Source organism: Apteryx rowi, unplaced genomic scaffold (assembly GCF_003343035.1).
Source record: "Apteryx rowi isolate R43461 unplaced genomic scaffold, aptRow1 scaffold_83, whole genome shotgun sequence".
NCBI classification, from domain to species: Eukaryota; Metazoa; Chordata; class Aves; order Apterygiformes; family Apterygidae; genus Apteryx; species Apteryx rowi.
In genome coordinates this window covers 52,816-68,371 of record NW_020451127.1, presented here as the reverse complement: position 1 = coordinate 68,371, position 15,556 = coordinate 52,816, and the positions used below count along the sequence as shown (strand labels likewise).

The 15,556-nt window shown below is 58.9% G+C and overlaps 1 protein-coding gene and 1 long non-coding RNA gene across 2 annotated transcripts in view; both read right to left on the bottom strand.

Annotated features, from left to right (window-relative positions):
* Positions 1–2,683: 2,683 nt before the first annotated feature.
* LOC112977386 overlaps positions 2,684–15,556 on the bottom strand; it is a 26,616-nt gene continuing 13,743 nt past the window's right edge. The window contains exons 9-11 of the mRNA XM_026089711.1: positions 8,852–9,004; positions 7,974–8,128; positions 2,684–7,705 (exon numbers count right to left, since the gene is read on the bottom strand). Coding sequence (XP_025945496.1) covers positions 4,962–7,705; positions 7,974–8,128; positions 8,852–9,004 — 3,052 coding nt within the window. The 3' untranslated portion in view covers positions 2,684–4,961. The remainder of the gene's footprint in view (positions 7,706–7,973; positions 8,129–8,851; positions 9,005–15,556) is intronic.
* The window catches only part of LOC112977418, a 5,999-nt gene continuing 839 nt past the window's right edge, over positions 10,397–15,556 (bottom strand). The window contains exons 2-3 of the long non-coding RNA XR_003257491.1: positions 10,997–11,166; positions 10,397–10,649 (exon numbers count right to left, since the gene is read on the bottom strand). This is a non-coding gene — a long non-coding RNA (uncharacterized LOC112977418). The remainder of the gene's footprint in view (positions 10,650–10,996; positions 11,167–15,556) is intronic.

Here is a 15,556-nt window from a genome sequence, read left to right as displayed (position 1 = left end):
ATCCATGACGAGGCCTGATGCAACGTCGGTCCCCGATGCAATCCCGGTGCCGTGAGCCCTCCCAGGTGCGGCAGGGACGCCGCTGCCCTTGCAAACCGAAGCCAGCTCGCCCCCGAGGGGCTCRCTTCGCCCAGAGCCCTCCCGGTGCCCACGTGTGCCGACGGGAAGGGAAGGAGCCCCCAGCGCCGGCTCCGGTCCCTCGGCTGCGCTGGTGCCCACGTGGGCCGGGCTGGGCGGTCTGGCGGCTCCTTTTCCCTGCCAGAGACTCCGCTGTGTCYCATCGCCGCAGCACGGGTGAGACGGGCACACGGCCCCGATTGCCGGGACCGCGTGGCCCCGAGCGGAGCGGCGCCCCGGGGCTTCCCGCGCCGACCGCGCGCGCCGCAGCCGCAAGGGCCACGCAGCCTCCACGTTTTCCTGCAAACTCATTCCCTTTTCCCAGCCTCCCAGTGTCACCGGGTGCATCCTGCCTCCGGCATCAGCAGAAAGGAACAAAGAGCTCTTTTTCCGGACCAGCCATTTTATCACCACCCCTTTCCTCCCCCGGCATCTGCCTCCTCTCCAACCAGCTCCGCGTGTTTGCATCCCCCCCCCGGCCTCTCCCCGCCGGCACTCGGCCCCTCGCAGCCCCCTGCTCCTCCGCGCCCCGACCCTGCTCAGCCGCAGCCGCGGGGCTGGTCCCGAGGAGAGGGGCCAAGCGCGGTGCCCCTCGGGCTCTGCCCACGGGCGGCCCCGGCTGCTCCTTGCGCTGGGTTTGCAAAAGCCGGAGAGCATCAGCCTGCTCTGCCCGGCTGYGGGATGCCGTGACCTGGCTTGGCACCGCAGCGAGGGACGGACGGGTGGCGGAGCTCTAGCGGGCAGGGGTTGGGGACGGTCCCTTCGCCGTGCTGCCCCAGAGGCTAGGCAGGGGCCCCGAGCGCACAGGGACCGCAGGCCAGGGCTGGAAATGCTCTTGCGAGACCCTTGCGACGTGCGGAGGGGCTCCGGGTGTCTCCCGGAAAGCGCGCGCAGGTCGCAGAGGTGCCGCAGGGGAAACCCGGCTGGGTGCTCCCCGCGGGGTGGGAGCACGTCGCCGGCACCGTGCCCATCGCCCGTGCTGCAGGATGGGGCTCTCCTGCCTCTCCTCCCGCCGCTCGCAGGAGCCGAGTGCCCGCGTGCCGGGCTGCGCAGCACCAGCGCGCCCTGCACAGCTAAATGCRCGTGCGTGTCCCGGCTGGCAGGATGCGTGCCGCCAAACCCGGGCAGACCATCGCGCTCGAGCTCCCCCGCAAGCTCAGCATCTCTGCTGTGGCGGGGAGCAGCTGGGAGCCTGGGGACGAGCCGCGGGGAGAGCGGCGAAGGCCCCCAGGATCCTGCACCCATCTGAAACTTGCAGAAATTAAAGGACTGGAGGATTTTCTGTTTACGCCCGGGGYTGTCTGACGGGTGAAAGAAAGCAGCAGAATTCAGGGAGAGGCAGAGAGCTACCGTGGCCACGGTGATGGGAACAGCTCTTCTGGCCCTAAAAAGCTCTACGAGTCCAAGTTTCCCACCAGTTTTGCTGACAGTCCTGCACATTTTTCCTTTTACTATTAGAAGTTTTTGCTAGGAGATGCAAAAAGTCACGACTGCTTCTGCAAGCAGCTTTGCAGTAGCACAACTATAAATTAAACCGCGACAAAACAAGGCAAGCAAAGCGCGCAGGGGATGAATGACCCGCACGGCAGCTCTTCCCTTCCCGTGCGCAATTGTGCGGAGCCGGGAGCTTTGGGCTGTGTATTTGGAGTGATGCTGGTGAAGCCTGAGGAGAGGCTGCAGGGTTTTCAGCACGGAAGGGATTGACCCCAACGATGCTCCTCTGCGCCAGGAGGCGGGGGACACCCGAGGCCCCCCCGGCCCTCGTCTGCCAGCAGCCTGGTCTGCAACCGAGAGGCAGCGGCCCGGGAGCCAGGCAGCCTGCAGAGCCGGAGCGTGCCTGGTTCCCGGCAGCCGCGCGCCTCTCCCCAGCCCGGGGGCTCGGGGGAGCTCTGCCCTGCGCCGGCAGCTGCCGTTCCTGCCGCGGTTCTCCCCCGCGACAGCTCTTGGGCCACAAAAGCACCCGAACGCACCGCAGCCTGCGAGCAACCCCTGGCACACGCCGCGCGCGCTCCCCTCCTCTGATGGCAAGGCGAAAGGAAAGGCTTTGCCCAGAGGCAGCAGCGCGGGGTATTCCCGGAGAATCCGCGCCAGCCTCCGGCGGGCACCCGAGAAACCTGCGCCTTGACCAAGACCACGAAGGAAGCTGCCAGCACCGAAACGTGGCATTTCCCGCGAGCACCTTGCGTCCCCTCCCACAGCTCCCCCGGGCCCGAGAAGCGCTCCAGCAGCGCCGCAATTCCGCCCGCAGCTCGGCACAGGACAGCTGGCTCTGCCTCCGGCCCGCGCCGGCTGCCCTTGCCCGCCACCCCCGGGCGCACGAGGCCTCCGGTTCAGCCAGGGAAGGAGGCACGCATCCCAGGGAAGCTGTTCCAGCCCTGGAGGTCAGGAATAGTTGGAGACCCAGCCAGAAAGGCAACTGTGTTCACCTGAGCCTAAGCCCAGGCCTGGATTTAGCCTGAAAGGGGGAAAGGGCCTTCCCYCTTTCCCAAGGCTGGGAGGGGAAGGCCAGGCTCGTTCCCTGCTGCGCCGACCCCGCCAATGCTTCCCAGAAAAGAGGAGCCAGGAACCTGCTGTGAGAAAGCTTTTATTTTAAATAACCTCAAAAAAATAGAATTGCAAGGACCTGAAATGTTGCTGGAGCGTAATGCTGGGCGGAGGGGAGGAGGGCAGCGTGCCTGCTCCGGGGAGCGAGGGGGCAGCGCGCGGCGGCCCGGAGGCGGCAGGGAGGCAGGGGAGCGGGCGCGCGCCCCCCTCGCCCCGCCAGCGCGCCAGGCTCCAGCTCTTGGGCGCCAGGAAAGGCGCCAGGCAGCTCCCACCGCGCTCGTTCGGGCCATGCCGGCGCCCCGGCCCAGGCTACAGCCCCAGCTGCAACGGTCTCGGGGGTCCTCGCGGCTGCCCCCCGCGGGGGCCAGGCGGGCTCTGTGGTCCTGGATCAGCCCCCAGCCCCTTGCTCTGAGCAGCGGGGCGACCYGCAGCTGCGGCGGAGCTAGGGGATTTCACCCCGAAAACGTACGCGAGCGGTTGCGGGTACCAAGCGCCCCGGAGCCCTCRCGAGAGAGCAGCGCGGCACCGAGCTGGGCGCCGAGAGCAGCACCCCCGCGTATTTTCAGACGAAGGCCGTCACCAAACGGTTGCAGCCACGAGGCTTTTGCAGCCTAGCAAAGCAAAATATGGTTCTTACCGCCATAGCTAGGGCYGAGAACTATGCAGTTCGTTACATGCTAGAGGGAGGAGCAATAGAAAGATGGCTTCCCTCAGATGCAGCAGGCAAGATTCATTTCCTCTTTTTTTTTGTAAAACGCACTTCGCAGCAAAAACAGCTTCCAGGCAAGAGAGTTCTCGTTTCCGAAGCACGGCCCCGGCCAACCCTTCCACTACCACCACCTGCCYGGCAAAGCGGCTCCCTCCGTTTCACGGGCAGGGAGCGTCAGCGCTGCCGCTGCTGCGAGCGAACCGGAGACGCCRGGGAAGCCCTGGCGAACCACCTCCGTCCCACGCAGCCCCCTACCTTCACACCAGCCATCTGCTGCTGCAGGGAGCCCCCGAGGCTTAGGGGCACTCAACACCGATGAGAAAACAGGCAGACACCACCACAAGCTACCGGAAAGGCTCTGGCAGACTACAGACACTACCTCTTCCCCCGGCATTTCTGGGTTATCTATTTAGAAGTTAATAATTGAGTATCAGAAAGAGGTGCTAGTCAGAAAGATTATCCAAAGAGCAAGTACAGAAGCACGAGCTACATTCCCCTCTCCCCACCCCCCAATATTCACCCTGAATCATCTCCTCCAGGGACAGAGGAAATGCTTATCGCGGTCCATTTTGGAATTAGAGCTGCGGCTAAGTCAGTAGCGACCACCTGCGACTAGATATTYTGGAGCCGTTTTCCCCATCTCCTGTCCTTGCCCAGCTTCTCTCCGCTCCACCCCCCAGGGAAGCCACAGGCTGGATCTTGCTCTGTCGTCTGGGGGACATCAGCAGAGGTTCACCTCTAAGGCAAGAAGGGATCCAGCACCTTTCCCCGGCACTTCTTGCTTTCTTCAGCTCACTCATCATGTTCAGTGAAGCCGTTCTTCCTCTGCCCACAACTGGCAGCAGGTGTCAGCTCTCCACCCCCAAAGCATCCCGTAGAAAGACATCCAGTCCGGAAGGATGGAGGGTTCTGGCAGAAGCTCTTGACCCACAGGGGCCCTTCACTGCCCCACAGCTGTCACTGGGTCCGCACATCACAGGACTGTGCTCAGGCATCATCCAGCTGCACCTGGACCCAGGTACGTGCAGACACGCTTCTGCGTGGCCTGCTGCATGGTGGAAATTATCCTTAAGCCAATACACAGAATCCCAAGCTCTTCCCCCAACTCCCTGAGGTCAGGATCTTCACATGCAGCAGCCAGTAGAAGCAAACACCACAGATCCACAGTCCTGCTATCGCTTCCTGCTTCTCAGCTCCATCCCCTTTATAAATTTAGCATGTTTAGAAGATGGAAAGCTCACACTGTGCATCAGGGTCCATCAGCTGCTTCATGACTGATACTTTCATTGCATCCAATACTCACCTGTAGGGTACTCTGCTCTGAAAAGCAGGCCATTCCTGGTCCGGTGAACCACCGCAATCCTCTGAGACCCTACCACMACCATGTCCGGGGAGGCACCACAAGTTCTGACTTGCAGCTTTCCCTACGTGAGGCCCGTTCAGCCTCTGCACTGTCCTCATTTGGTTAGCAATCTGGCTTCTGGTTTGAGCCACTGCCCTATTCAGGTTTGGTGTCTTTAGTGCAAGAGCAGTAAGGTCCAGTCCCTTGCTCAGAGATAGGTTTACGGCAGTTTGTTCAGCTGTGCGCACGTTACAAGCAACTCGGGCACGGAGAGGTTTTCTCTTCGCCATGCGCTCTCTCAGGCACTCTCAGGACTCTCTTATCCTCAAAGCTTCTGCTACAGCCGCCGTACTTGCACCAGATCTCCGCTCGGCAGTCGTGCTGGGGTTTCAGAAGCAGCTGCCGCTGGCTCAGGCAGTCAGCGCAGCAGCACTGCGGCTGCAGACTCGGCTTCTCGCTCAAGCTTTCCSCACCCTCCGCGCATTTACAGGGGCACTGCCCAGCGGGTGCCTCCTGCGGATGCTGAGARCCAGACACTAGGGGATGATCTTCCTGCATTAGTTGCAGAAGGATGTCCGCTGCCCCGGACGGGCTGTCYGGTCTGTTTGGGGGCTGCACTCCCGGCCGAAGCTCTTCCCGGGCCAGCGATCTGTGAGCAGCTCCCCTGGAGCAGGGGGACAGGAGCATGTTGGGAGGTTCAGATCCCTTCCCCAAGGGAGCGCTTGCATCCGGCTCCTCCTGATGTGCCGGGCAGGTCCCCTCGCAGCAAGAGGGCGGCACGGCCCCGGCGTGCGTCCGGCGGTGCCGGAGGAGATGGGCCTTCTGGCTGAAGCCCTTCCCACACTCGGCACAGCGGAACGGCCTCTCCCCCGTGTGGGTCCTCTGGTGAACGGCGAGGTTCACTTTTTGCCGGAAGCGCTTCCCACACTCCGCGCAGGCGTGCGGCCGCTCCCCAGCGTGGCCCTGACGGTGAAGCTGCAGATCTCCATGTTCCTCAAAGGTCTCTCCGCAGAGAGAGCAGGGATAGGGGCTCCCAGGGTGGGCTTGCAGGCTGGGCGTCTGCCCCGAGACCGGCTCGCTCGGGGAGCGCTCTGCTGCGTGCACTCGCTGGTGGACTCTCAGGGAGAGCTTGCTCTTGAAGCGCTTGGGGCACTCCAGACAAGTGAAGGGTTGTCTCCCAGTGTGGGTCTTCTGGTGGGCGATAAGGTTGGGCTTCTGGGCAAAGCGCTTGCCGCACTGGGTGCAGGCAAAGGGCCGCTCTCCTGTGTGCGTGCGGTAGTGCGTCACCAGGTTCCCCTTCTGGTTGAACCGTCTCCCACAGACGCCACAGGTGAAGGGGCGCTCCCCGGTGTGGATGCGCTGGTGAGTCACCAGGTTGGTTTTCAGGCTGAACCTCTTCCCRCAGACGTCACATCGGTAGGGCCCTCTGCCCCTGTGGTTTTGCCGGTGCTTTACCAAGCGCTCATACTGAGCGAAGCTTCTCCCGCACTCCGGGCACACCCAGGCTCTCCCTTCCACCTGCTTCTCTGGCGGGGCTTTGGGGGACAGCTCATCACCGGAGCTTTTCTCATGGTCAGGGCACTGATAGGGCTTTTGCCCTACGTGACTCTTCTGATGGGCCACAAGGGACAACCACAAGCCAAAGCTGTTGCCGCACTGGTTACAGATGAAGGGCTTCTCTGCCCCAGGGGCAGGCGGAGCCGGGGGTGGCCCATCCCCAAGGACAGGCTGCACCCCCAAGTGCCCCAGGAGATGCTGGCTGTGGCTGAAGCTGGTGGCACACCCACCGGGAGTCTCCACCGCAGGACTGTGCTGCTGCCTTAGGAGAGTCACCTTCTGGCAAAACCCTTCCCCGCACTGCACGCAAGGGAAAGACTGTTCCCCCAGCAGGGGCTGCTGATGCGGCAGGAGCTGCTCCTTCGGAGGAAAGCTTTTCTCCGTACACGAGTACAGCTCTTGGCTTTCAGGGATCTTCTGAACAGGCAGCTGTGGCATAGGATTGAACGAGGTCTCTTGTTCCGGGCCTCCTGGCTGGAGCAGCGTGGGTGCAGTCCCATAGGGCAGGGCTGGAGCCGGACTSCGACCCGGGCATCTCCGCTGGCGTGGAGCATGAGTTTTCTGGTGCGCTTTCAGAGACACTTTGTCCTTGAAGCATTTCTGGCACTGTCCGCAAGGGTAGGGGCGGACGTCCGTGTGGGTGCTCTGGTGCGTCACCAGGTTGGTTTTCTGGGTGAACCGTTTGCCGCACTGGGTGCAGGCGAAGGGGCGCTCGCCCGTGTGCACGCGGTAGTGCGTCACCAGGTTGGTCTTTTGGTTGAAGCTCCTCCCGCAGAGAAAGCAGGTGAAGGGGCGCTCGCCAGTGTGGATTCTCCGGTGGGTGATGAGGTTGGGTTTCTGCCGGAAGCTCTTCCCGCACTCAGGGCACACGAAGGGGGTGTCTTCCTGGTAACTTCTCTGCTGGGCTCGGAGCTTCGGCTTGGCGGACGTGCCGTCCTCCGGGTCGCCCCCTGCCAGCGCCTTCTCCCCAGCAGCGTGTATCCGCTGGTGGGCGAGGAGRTTGGCCTTCTGACTGAAGCTCTTGCCGCACTGCGTGCACGGGAAGGGGCGCTCCCCCGTGTGAACACGCCGATGGGTCAGGAGGTTGGGCCTCTGGCTGAAGCTCTTGCCACAGTCCCCGCACCTGTAGGGTTTCTCCCCAGTGTGAATCCTCTCGTGCGTGATGAGGCTCTGCTTCTGGCGGAAGCCCTTCCCGCACTGGGCACACCTGAAGGGGCCAGCCCCAAGCTGCGGTACCCAGCAGGCAACCCTGGAGGAGACCTGGCTGAGGCCGGCCGCGCCGTCTCTCTCCATGCCCGCCCGGTCAGCTGCGCGTTGCCCACTGTGAAACCAGCGGCTGGAACTGCTTGTGGCTGTGGGATACAGCTCCAGGGAGCCGGCAGTGCACCCAGGCTTCTCCTCCTGCTGCTCAACTTTATTTGTCCGACCAGGCTCAACTGGATTTCAAAAAGAGTCAAGACATTAATTTCCGAGTCTTTCGCTGCAGTCTGTAACACCCTAAGCAACGAGGGAGATCAGAACCCTTCCCAGAGCCCGCTCCACCCTTGACTTCCTGAGAGCAGCACAGGCAGCCAGCAGTAACGATTGAAAATTGCAATTAACTGGCTGCAAACACCTTGTCTCTGCACACAAGATGAACATCCCCTGTCAAGGCCAACATCCAGCCGCTCCCACAGCCTCTGCAGAGACGTGTGAAGCACCTACCTGCACAAGGGCTCACGAGGATCTTGCTCTCCTCCTGCATCTGCTGGCCTTCAGTGTACGGCTCCTCCGATTGTTTAATACCGAACAAACCACCGGGCTTGAAAAATCTGTAGCCTGGTTGAAGGGATAAGAGCTGGTCACCATGAACTGTCACACTGCAAAACATGCATTTGGCATATACATCATTACGCTGGAGATGCCTGTGTTAATTCACAAATAAGCTAAAATTAACTAAGCCTCTGGGCATTGCTTTCATCTATTTTAAGCTTCTGCTGCCTGAAGTGTAATTAAAGATAAAAGGAAATACAAGCATCAGGCTCCCTCCTCCTGGCAATGCATGCTCAAAGGGAAAGGTGAGAAGGAACAMCATTCCTTGGAAAACAATTTTCATTCCACAGCCTTTCACAAGCTCACCTAAGTGTCCTTATATCCCACATGGCACTCTTCACGATAGGATTTCAAAGTCTACCACAAAAATGTAATTAATTACAACTGGAACCTCCCAAAATTTATGGAAAGTCTCAGTCATTAACAGAAACGCCGCTACCAGGGCGACCGCAGCGGAGGCTGGCTGAGTGACCTGCCTCAAGCTCCAGGCTGGGGGATTTCCCCCCAGCTGTGCCGCGCTCGCCCACATTTACATACCTTCTTGCTTCACCCTCTACTTCCCCACCACCCCTGCCCCCAGCCTCAGCGAAGAGGAGGAGACTGTTGCCAGCAGTCAGAACGAACTGGTGCTGACACAGGACCGACTGTACTCCAGAGAATACAAAAATGTATCATAAAAACCTGTCCCAAGTGAGTAAAGTATGCGAGCTTAGATCTGTCTGCCTTGCATGCTGACACCCCGCCTGTTGCTTGCTGCTCGCGGTAGTCACCTGTGCAGGGATCTGATGGGATTTCTATGCCAACGGAATCCAGCTCGTGTCCAGCTCTTGGCACCTCGTTCAATCTGGGATAAGGGAGCAGGTTCAGGATGTGGGCAGGCTGGTCCAGGAGAAAGAAGACTCATTTTAACAGGCGGTCCGTCACTGAGTTAACCAAGGTTGAACAYGCTCAGTATCTCACCAGCTCAGACCTAGCTGCATCACTAGTCAGGGGCACGGGAGACCTTAGGGGATGGAACTGGACAYCAGTTTCACTGGTGGGAACAATCTCCATAGCTCGCTTTTTCATGCCCCCAGCCAACGATCACGTCAGGTGAGCAGTAGTGATTCACCTGTGGTAACCCCTATGAGTGGAGCAGGGGACTCTAGGAGACACTGGCTAGCTGTGACATCTTTTTCGGGGGGGGGGAACAACACCAGGCCAGGGCAGATCTGAACTGGTGAAGCAGGACTGACAGGCACACACCGGAAAGACTGTGCCTGCCATCCACGCTGCTCTATGTCACCAGTTGCCTGCGGTAGCCAAAAAGCAGCCCTCTCCTGTGCTGGGAACGGTGTAAACACACAGGTTAGATTCTGGCAGCACCTGCAGCATCCCTGGACACCACTRAAGGTCCTTGCCCACGCAGCTTCGGAGAGCAAGCACCGGTTAATTTAACAGTGTCATCGCCCTGGAAGCCCTGGAGTAAAAGCACTTTCTTACACACACTGGAAGTGCCACCTCCGCTTTGGGGAAAGATTCCTGCAAACGGATTTGAAGGAGAAGGCAGTGGCCCTTCAAGTCAGTACCGCTGACATTCACAAACTATTATCACGGAGAGCTGCCCCACAGCAAGGTGTGCCGGTACGGCCAGCCCAGAGGTGCTTCAACTTCACTTCAAACACCGAGACCCTCAGCAAGCGCTCTCACCCCCCCGGACCGTCRCTTCTACTGCCTCGCACACGGCTCAGGAGCTAATGAGCTTCTTGCTCAGCAGGATCACCGGCAAGTTGCTCTCCTTCATCGCACCCCAGCAAGGCTTCTGCCATTTCACTAACTCCACCTGCTCCTCTGCGGAGGAACAAAACCCAACACCCTTAAACACCACCGGCGTTTGCAACAAGCAGCAGCCCTGGCCCAGCATGGCTCCCATCAGATATGCAGCAGCACAGCCAGGAGAAAGGCCAGGCTTTTTCCCTTGCAGAGGGTTAGGAAAAGCTGGGGCGGGGGGGGGGTTGTTTGGTTTTTTGGTTTGGGTTGGGTTTTTTTGGTACGCAGAAGGGCTGGTTCTGCCTGGCTAGCCCCCCGGCACAGGAGCCAGGTAGTTGATAYAGCAAAGCTGCACCCGACATTGGGCCTGAAGACGCGAGTGCTTCCAAGCGCCTGCMCTCAGCACGTCAAAAGGCAACTCTAATTTCTTCAGAAAAGGAGCGCTTCCTCAGCAGCAACAGCGTCCCCAGACAGAAACTCTCACCTGGAGCCTGCTAGGGCCAGCAGCCACACGCCCACCACCCTCACTCTAACGAGAGCGCTTGTGTCTCCAGTGGATCACTTGCCTGGGTTACCTGCTGGGTATGATCACTGAGCGCAGTTTCCCAATCCAGCCGGGATCAGTACCAAAGGAGGAAACCTCTGTAATGAGCCCAAACTAGCTTTTCCTGGGAAGCTTGACACCCTGTCTTCCCATCTTCCCTCCCCAGGATTCCTCTCTCCCTCCCTCGAAACTCCTCTTTAGCTTGGCAGGAGCACAAAGAAAACAGATGGCACAAGACACCGATGTTCTGATGATTATAACAACTTTAGGAAGTGCTAATTTAAAAGAAAAAAAAAATCTTGCACAGGATTAGTGCAACCGCCTTGCATTATGATATTTCTAAACAACAAGAAAAGGAGAAAGCCACCAGAAGAGTTTCCACCCCCCTCCCTCGCTCCCCCCCTCGGGGAAAGCGCCGAAAGGCCACCCACCACAAAAATGTCACAGCGCAGAAGAGAATCAAAGGTTCCTCCCAGCCACCCCAGCAGTGCGCTTCTCCGTTCTTTGACAGAGAAAAGCAGGGAGAAACGCGCGGGGAGAGCTCACCCCTCAACACCGCCCTCCTCTCTGGGGACGCGGGCAGGAGAGCGAGCAGCTGACAATTCCCCCCCCCGGGCCGTACCTGGGGAGCACCCCCTGCGGACATTTTTCCAGTCGCGTGAAGGAAGAGGACATCAACCCTCAGGAGAGCGCAGGGCGGTGGTTATCCTTTCCCTTCACCTTCCACCGCAGTCGCGCGTTCACATCTTCCTCAACTTCCTTCCAAATGGCTGCTGCAGGTCCCTGGGGTGACTGAAAGGAGAGTTAGTGAGTGGGGGAAACAGGGAGCTTCGCCCAGGAGAGAGGCGAGCAGAGGAAAGCTGGGAGAGATCAGCTGCTTCGGGAGAGACTTCACTGATGTTTGTATCCCTCCTCCTTCCAGTTATTTTAAGAGGAAAAAAAAACGAGCTAACCCCAGGGTCTGGCCTGAATTCAGAGCCTCTGTTTACAGTAAAGCTTCCCCAGGGCCAGCGCACAGAGCGCTACTGGGATTTGTAGTCCGCACCGGGGAGGCCTGTTATTGCATGCGGAGYGCAGGGGAGGGAGCCGGGAAACTACAGCTCCCGGCAGCCGGGATCCGGYGTGGAAACAGCCTCTCCCTCCCGAGAGGGGTGGGAATGGCAAAGGCACAGCCCTAGCGCAACTTTGAGGGGGGTCCTGCCCGGCGGCACGATGGGGCGGGCGGGCGACAGCAGCCGAGTCAGGCTCCGATCTGCTTCCCCCCCCCCCCGAATTGTTTTTATCCTAAATTGGATATCCTGAGCAGCGAGATATACCCAGCAGATGCGCAGCAATCAATTTTGCTCAGTCTTACAGTGTGCTTTGGGTTTTAATGAGTCCTCCTATCCGCACAGCAGAGAGAAAAACAGGTAGGAACACCTCATTTGCCTTTTCTTAAAGGTGACTATTTTGTTACCTCCTCTCTCAACGGCCTGAGCAGGATACGATATTCTAAGGGGGAAACGTATATAGTTACAACGACTGAAAGAAGAGCTCTCCTTCACTCACGTGCAAGGATCCTACACCATCCTCTAAAAAAGCCAGGGTTCGCATCTGTCCCAACTTTGATCTGGTTCAAAACCAATTGCATGTTGCAGTGGATAATCAGACAGACTGACCCCACGCAATCACTGGAACCTCGTAACGCCTACGGAAAACGTCACATTTCCAACCTGCTCTAACATCAGAGGCGGCAAAGAGGGCTCGCGTCGCAGGCCCGTCCCCTYGGGCGGCATCCCAGGCCGTCGGGCGCTCCAGGCAGACGAGGCCYGCCTCGCGCTGCACGCGTGCCGCCGCGCTTCCGGAGCGGCTAATGACAAACACTGTCGCTTTTGCTTTGTGTTCAACACTTTCTCTGCTTCGTTATCTTCAGCTGCGGCAAACTGCTCTTCCTTGAAGAGAAATACTCCAACAAGGCTTTTGCCTCAAGGACAATACTCAGAAATCAGAATCACTGTGAAATTTTGTAGGAAAACAGTGCGACGTGAGCTAAAAAAATACAGCAGGTTTTAAAGCAGTTTGAAACTGCTGTATACTCTATCAGCTCTCCCCTGGGTCCCCCATCATTTAGGGGCACTCTCAGTTCTGCGACAGCAATTAAAAGCTCTGGGAAGACGTCCCGCCAGACCTGTTAGACTTGACGATCAAGGCAGCTTTCCCTTCCGTCGCGTGTCATTCACTCAGGTGTGCCAGGCTACGGTTTCTGCAGGGATTTCCCTCCGAGTCCCAGGGCTGACCAGGAGGCTTTCACGGACACCTGAGCTTATTTAGCAAAACTGTTTCTGGATTTCCACTGCTGGGAGCAGTGGCAGCTCAGAAAACATGATGTGTGAAATTCAGCTTAGATTTGAACCGTTCCTGGCAGTTTACCACATTAAAGGGCTCAAGATCCTCCGATACAGATATCCACCAGGGATAATTTCACTGAGAGTAACAGCTACAGCAGTACAAAACTATCACAACCGCAGACACACAAACGCAGCTCGCTGCCCTACAAAGTGTCATTACCACCTACCATCATATAAAGACACACGAAGCTCTGACAGCCCAGTAACGGCCATGGGCAACTCAACCTTGACAAGTGGCCTGCGATGGATTCTCCCTATCTGTTTTTCTCTTTGCATACATGTTTAACCGAACCTCGTAATTCCCTGGAGGCTGCTATACACCCAGCTTCAGGTCACAGCCAAGGAAACGGAGTAATGACGTGTAGGGRGATGACTTATCCGAGACTAGCCGGGAACGGCAGAGCAGAGAGGGCAGAGAGGAAGGCAGAGTCGCTGCCGGAGTCCGGAGCCCGGCTCTGACCCACGCAGCCTCGCACCGGCGGCACCAACAAGCCCCTGCCCAGCCCTGCGCCAAAGAGTGCGCGCGAGGGGAGAAGGTAACTTAGGGGTCACTTGGGGGAGGAAGGGGGGGAAAAAAGCGACGGCAAGAGACCTTCACAATGAAAACACAGAAACGCCCCCCCCCCCCGGCCCCTGCGTCTGTTTACAAAGACAACAAAGCTCGGTTCAGGGTGCAGAGCGGCCTCCCGGCTGGCAGGCAGCCAGCGGCGAATTTGGCTCGGAGAGGAAGCGACAAACGCTACRGAGACAGGTGGGAAAAGGGGCCGGGACTCTTCCCGCTACCTGCGATGCCGCCGCGGTTCTGGGAGGCCGCCGAGCCGCGGCACGCAGATACCGCGCRCTCGCCGTGCTTCACAAAATACGGGGAGAGTTTTAAAACAGCTGCTTACAGCTGGTTTGTGCTTTTGATCAGCTGAGACAGGACAACCACAACAGCAGCGAAAAAAACCTCCCAAGGAGGAGTCTGCTCCCAAGCTCAGGCCGCAAAGCCCAATTCCTGCGCTCAGCAGATTTCAGGCGCAACATCAATTTTGTGGAAAGCAAGTCTGCTAGCACAGCACTTTCCGCAGTTTGGAGGGCTGCTGGTCAGTAAGATAAATATGTTCAGTTATGTTATGTTCAGTTTTCATCGTTTTCCATAAGCGTTTGTGTCTCAGTCTTCACACCGTTCATTCATAACTCATAGTACCTTCCTATCAGACACCAGACTTCTAACACTACAGAAGATCTCAACGCTCTTTTTGCCTGTCCCTTGAATGTAAATGCAGCAAAACTAGAGCTCTGAGGAAAGAGCGAAGGTGGGGAAAGGAACTGGGGCTCTTGGGCTGCACATCGCCCACCCCGGCTGTACGAGACCAGCGGCAGGACGTGGGAGGACACAGCCCTGCAGAGGACACCGGGCRGCGGTGCCCCGCGGCGCTGGCCGCCGAGCCAGAACCAGGAGCAGAACCAGGAGCTCGGCAGCGTTAAACTGCGAGGCTGCTCTTACAGGTGCCGGGATCTCCCTGCCCATCCYGTGGAGGAAAGCGTGTGCAGCAGGGCCACGGCAAGTCACACGCTCCCCAAGAACAGCGGATACTTAGGAAAAGACCACGAGGAGCAYGTGGGGTGGCCCTTTCCCGGGACAGCCTCCCAGCTTCCGGCAGCCCGGCTGCCAGGCACCTCCAGGAATTTACAGTGCAAGAAAGCCACAGYGAGGGTTATGCCCAAACTGTCCCCAACGCCCTGTTTTACAGAGCTGCAGTGTCGCACGGTTGGTACAACAGAGCTGGACATCCTTCCCGCAGGACATCAGCCTACACGTGTGTCACGGCCGCACGACAGATTCCCCCGACACCTGCCCGCAGATGAGGCGTGTTCAAATCCCTCCCCAGGTTCCTGGTCACCCCCCAGCACTGTACCATCTCCAGCAACGTTTCTGCCCATGCAGCTGTTAACGACTCCTTAGTGGGGCAGGTTGCACTAGAAAAGCCTCTTTTCCATTTGAAACCGGAGCAGGACTTCCCAGGGAGCGCAAAAGATCAGTTCACCTGGGTTTGGGTCAAAGAAAAGTTCTGTCCTGCTGACTTTGGAAGCAACAGCTCAATCCCAAAACAGCAGCACACCATCAGAGAAGAAGAAGAGATCAAGGTCATGGCAGAAGGAGCGAGCAAGAGAGGAAATCCAAGCGAGACCATCGCGCAGAGCCCACCTCACCCCTCCCAAAGGCAAGTAACTAATCCCAGGCTCAGGCCTCTGTGTTTGCAGTTAAAAGCACCCAAATCTGTACCCAAAGGCGGCACCTCGCCTGACACCCAGAGGAACAGCACCAACAGCAACAGGAGCGACAGCCACAGCCCCCCTCCTCCTCCTTCATGGCCCCACATATCTCACCGTTGCAGCGGCCGGGGAGCCCACCTTCCCCCCATGCCTCCTCGGCCTCCCCCCGGCCTGCCTCCACCCCGACGCCCCTCTCGCCTCGCCTCCGCACCCTCCTCTTGGCCCTCCCCACCTCTCGGAGCCTTCCTCCCCACTGACCTCTGCGCCCCACGCTTGCCCCACGCTGCCCCCCTGCTCCTAGCCCACCTCCATCACCCCCCGAGCGTCGCCCTTCCTATGACAGGCACCCAGCAATGCTGGGCTTCGGTCACCCTTCCGGCTCCTCCCGAACCTCGGCCTTCTCCTCCGGCCCCGTTCCACCCTGAGCTTTCGATCCCCCCTTCCCCCAAAGCCTCCCACCCCACCTCATCCCCTCGCGCCATCAGCACGTTCGTCCTCGGAGAGTCTCTGTCCTTAGCAAACCTGGCACCAAACCC